The 4,439-nt window shown below is 49.7% G+C and overlaps 1 protein-coding gene across 1 annotated transcript; it reads right to left on the bottom strand.

The window, feature by feature from the left end:
- Window positions 1–445: 445 nt before the first annotated feature.
- Window positions 446–3,044, bottom strand: RTP1 (receptor transporter protein 1). Its single transcript, XM_007111540.2, has 2 exons — window positions 2,773–3,044; window positions 446–965 (listed from the first exon to the last, which is right to left on the bottom strand). Exons 1-2 carry the CDS (start codon window positions 3,042–3,044, stop codon window positions 446–448), a joined length of 792 nt encoding a protein of 263 aa, XP_007111602.2.
- Between the last annotated feature and the right edge of the window lie 1,395 nt (window positions 3,045–4,439).

The raw sequence follows: 4,439 nt of genomic DNA, 5'->3' as shown, positions 1-4,439 counted from the left end.
AAGGCCCCTTGAGATCACACCTAGCCCTGTAATTTTCAAACTTTTTAAACGCAGTTGGACCTTTTTCATACAAAACTCTTAAATAAACTCCATCTAACATGGAGCTGCTCTAGAGGAGGAGGTAGGAGTTGGGGATGGGCGGTTTGACCATGATGGGAAACGCACTCACTCACCCCTTCCAAATCCAAAAGCCCCGAGGCACCTATGCAGAACGTTGGGGTCCTGGGCCTCGCTTTGAAAAGCCAATGATCTAGCCCAAACCCTTACTTTTATAGATAGAAAAGCAGGGTGATTTGTCCTGGGTCCCCACTGAGTCAGTGGTGGCACCGGCGCTAGAACTTATCCCCACTCCCAACCCAGGTCTCTCTTCACCTCCTCCCACCAGTTGGCTGGCCTCTCAGGCCTTGGGCCCCTATAGCATCCGCCTGGGCCCAACAAGGGAATCTTAGACGGAGCTGTGGAAGGAGAACTGCAGGTAGATGATCAGCAGCAGGGCCGTGGCCCAAAACAAGCACCAGGGGATGGAGCAGAAATTGAAGCCAGAACCCGCCTCGGCCTGCGGCTTGGTGGGGCTGGGAGCCCGGGAGAAGGTGTAGGTTGTCGCCTCCTCCTCCAGCAGCTTCTCGCTGGGCTTCCAATGCACGATGCCCTCCTGGCAGGCCTCGCAGAACTGTCTGCGGTGCCGCCGGTTGTCTTGGCGGCTGGCCACGTGGATGCGGTACTGGCCGCCGTCCTCGTCGTAGCACTGCTCGCGCAGGCTGGTGATGAGGTTGTCCACCAGGCTCTCGATGTTCTCCTCCAGCATGCTCCACTCGTCCAGCCGCGCCGTGCCGCACTCGTAGCACAGCTGCTTGAAGACGCGCATGCGCACCGAGCCCGCCCGCTGGGCGCGGTCCAGGTACATGTGGAAGAGGATGACCACATGGGGCGACTGCCAGGTGTGCCAGCACCAGGAGCAGTGGAACCTGTGGAGACGAGGAGAGGCAGGAGGAGAGGACGGAGTGGAGGCGGTGCAAACAGACCCAGGAAGGAGGTAAGGGACAGTAGGCAGAGCCTGGAGGTAGAGGCGTTGTGTTTACGGCCCCCTGGGTTCATTAGCTTTCCCGAGGTGGCTTCCCAGCCCGCCCCTTGTGTGCTCTGCTAGGAGCAGAGTAGGCGCCTCAGGAGGCAGCTGGCATCCAGCAGTGCTCTGCCATCACTGGGGCCCCCTCTGTGCTCTGTAGAAGCCTCAGTGCCCTGCATTTCAACGCCCTCAGGCCTTGCCTTTGGGCCTTTGGCTCTGGGCACCTTTCCTCATCTGTAAAATGTGCACGTTGAACTAAGAGTCCTTCCTGCTCAAATATCCTTTGAGTCTGATAGCAGGGATAGCCCGCACCACAGAGAAAACGCGAGCTCCATCCACACACTCTTACCTGTCAACACTGACTATGAATTGGCTAGACCCAAATCCAGAGAAAATGACACCATTATCAATTCTCAGCCTCTGGGCCGGTGCCAGGGTTAATGTATCTGAAGGCCTGGAAGTGGAGGCAGTTCACGCCCAGAGTGAGCTAACTGGGGCCAGCTGGGGTTCTCAGGTCATCAGCCAGGTCGGGAGGATGCACAAGCCCTCCCCACTCAGCCCCACAAGCCTTCCAGGTCTTTGAGAAGCTCCTGAGCCCTGACAGCAAGTGTCCAGTCCTTTGCATCCCTCCCATCAGCTGGTTAAGGGGCTCCACGTTTCCATTCTCATCTCTTCTCGTTTACTCACACCATTTGGGGACTGTTTCCCCTCTCCCAAACTAGACTACAAAACTTGGAATGGAAAATGTCAAAACTGGAGGGACCTTAGAAATCACCTAATTAACCCTTTGTTTTACTCGGAGGCAAAGAGAGTAAGAAAGCCGTATACGCAGTGAGTTAGAGGCAGAGCCAGTATCCAACACCTAACAGGTACCCAGTAGATGTTTCTTGAATTGAATAAATTGAACTAGGGAAGGAAGGAAGGCCTTGCTTCTGACCCCCAGGCTGCACCACTCAGCCTCCGAATCTTATGTCCCAGAGGTAAGTCTTTACATAATCCACCCATGGACAAGAGTGCTGGAAAGTCATCTCAGACATTACTGTGCATATGAATCACCTAGGGACCTTGCTGAAATGCAGATTCCAATTCAGCAGTTCTAGCATGGGGCCCAAGATTCTGCATCTTTAACAAGTTCCAGGTGATGCTACTGATGCTGGTCCATGAACCAAGAGGCAAGGATCTATGCTAACCCCTCCTTCCACAAGTGGGGAAAGTGAGGTCCAAGAAGGAAACTGAATTTCTCAAAGGTCATAAAGAGTAGAGCTAGTTTCCAGCACACCTCAGATGTTCAATATTTTATATTAAGTCAAACTGAATTAAATAGGTTGAAACTGAACTGTTCCAGGACCAGAACATAGGTCTCTTGACCCACAAGCCCCCCTTCTCTTGACTTTCAATTGTGTTAAGAGGTTATTAAAATATAAAAATATGTAAAATATCAGCGTTCAGAACTAAGAAATATATTCCATCTCTTTTTCTAGAAGGGGAGACTATGACTCAGAGAGGGAAAGTTACCAGGTGTTCAATGGAAGAGCTGGAATCAAACTTAGGTGTCCCAACTCCCAGTAGCTACTCTTTCTCTGCCTCCCAATCTACACTGGGCCAACAGCGAGACTGACCCCTAGCACCTGGGTTCCCCATGTTTCTGTCTTTTCTTGGAAGGTGTCCCAGGGGCTGCCTGCAGGGCCCCTACTTCCTGGGCTACTCACCTGCCTGAGGCATGCAATTCCAGGTACTGCTTCCAGCCTGGGGCTAGCACATTGTGCTTGAGGTTGGGATCGATGATGAGGTCCCAGCTGTCAGCCGGCTTTGCCTCCTCCATCTTCTCGTAGAAGATTTTCTTCCATTCACCTGCGGTCACACTTTTACACATGGTTTCGTCAGTGGCGAGGGAGGGCAAGTTCCACTTGAGTGAGAACACGGGAAGTGAGGGCAGGTGCAAGGCAGGGCAGCGCAGTCTCCACGGTCTAAAAATCCTCATCAGTAGGACCGGGAGGAAGCAGGACCCAGCTCTCTCTGTCCGCAGTGGAACCTGTTTCCACGGCAACCAGGCAGGGAGCCAAGAGACAGAGGTTGGGAAGGAGGGAGTCTCTGAAGGGGTGTTTCAGGGCCCCCAAACTGAGGCTGCAGAGGCAGGGTTTGTGGATCTAAGTGACCCTAGACAGGGTGGGGGGCCTGAAAGGAGGCTGAGCTTCAGACCGTCTCACTCTGGCCTGCCAAGGGCATACACAAGGACCTGGAAACTGGCTCAGCTTTACCTTGCTGCCCCTGGAGGTATCGTCAGCATCTGGCTGCTATGGTAACCATGATGCCTTAGGGAGCCAAAGAGAAATAAGGGATGGGAAGATGTAGATCTGTTAATAGATGCAGCAATAATAATAAACCCTCTTTCTGCACCCTCACCCATCTTGTGACCAGCACTTTGCCATTTACGAAAACTACTGGAGGTCTCTTGACCCACAATAGTTATTGCCACTGTACAGATCAGGAGACTGGGACTCACCTAGCTTATAAATGGCAGAGCTTGTAGCCAAATCCAAGCTATTGAGCCCCCACCGATTCATTAATTCATTTGTGTCAAACATACCCATGTGCCAGGCTCTATATATGCCAGATGGTTGTAACTGGGTATGTACCCAGTAACCAGAATGCAATAGGATCCATGCTGTGACAGCCATGTATAAGAGTAGCCACCTGTGCACAAAGGTGGGAGCCATTGCATCAGCCTGGAAGGAATAGAAAAGATAATTTTCAACTTGATTATAGAAGAGGAACATAATATCCATGGGAAAAACAACCTTTACTATTGGTGCCTCTTTGGCTATTTTTTAATAAATTATTTTTCCTTTATAAAAGTCATACAGGTTTATTATAGAAAACTTGGAAAATATAGATAAAATAAGGCAAAAGTAAGACTCTTCCTAATACCCATGCTCAAGATAGTCACTGTTAATATTATGATGTACACACCCTGCCTGCTGTTTTCTGTACATGTATGTGTGTATATATATATATATGTGTGTATGCATGTATGTGTACATATATACACACATTCTACATAGTACACTGTGATCTATTTTTTAAATAACAATATATCACAAATATTTTTCTAGATCATTTTCTAGGTGTAGATCTTTAATATTATTCCAGCTTGGAGGCTGCCTATATGCTGTTATATGGTTGGGCATAATTTATTTAGGCAACCTTCTATTTGGGAGCATTAATTTTTTTCAGTCTCTCACAGTTACACTCTTGCTTCCTATCTGAGTGAAACTTATTGCTGAAGCTCATGGACCTGCATTTCAGGCATCAGAGATGATGCTTTCTGCAGTTGGAAAACACACTCTTGACTCTACTCCCTGCAGAAGCTTGGTGT

This window comes from Physeter macrocephalus, chromosome 1 (assembly GCF_002837175.3).
Source record: "Physeter macrocephalus isolate SW-GA chromosome 1, ASM283717v5, whole genome shotgun sequence".
Taxonomy (NCBI): Eukaryota; Metazoa; Chordata; class Mammalia; order Artiodactyla; family Physeteridae; genus Physeter; species Physeter macrocephalus.
Note: the sequence above shows the minus strand (reverse complement) of the source record. Positions and strands in the feature narration are given on the sequence as shown.

Coding starts and splice junctions, on each gene's coding strand:
- RTP1 (XM_007111540.2), bottom strand. CDS start 3,044: ATGAGGATTTTTAGACCGTGGAGACTGCGCTGCCCTGCCTTGCACCTG. Junction 966..2,772: donor GAATTGCATGCCTCAGGCAG/GTGAGTAGCCCA, acceptor TCGTCTCCACAG/GTTCCACTGCTCCTGGTGCT.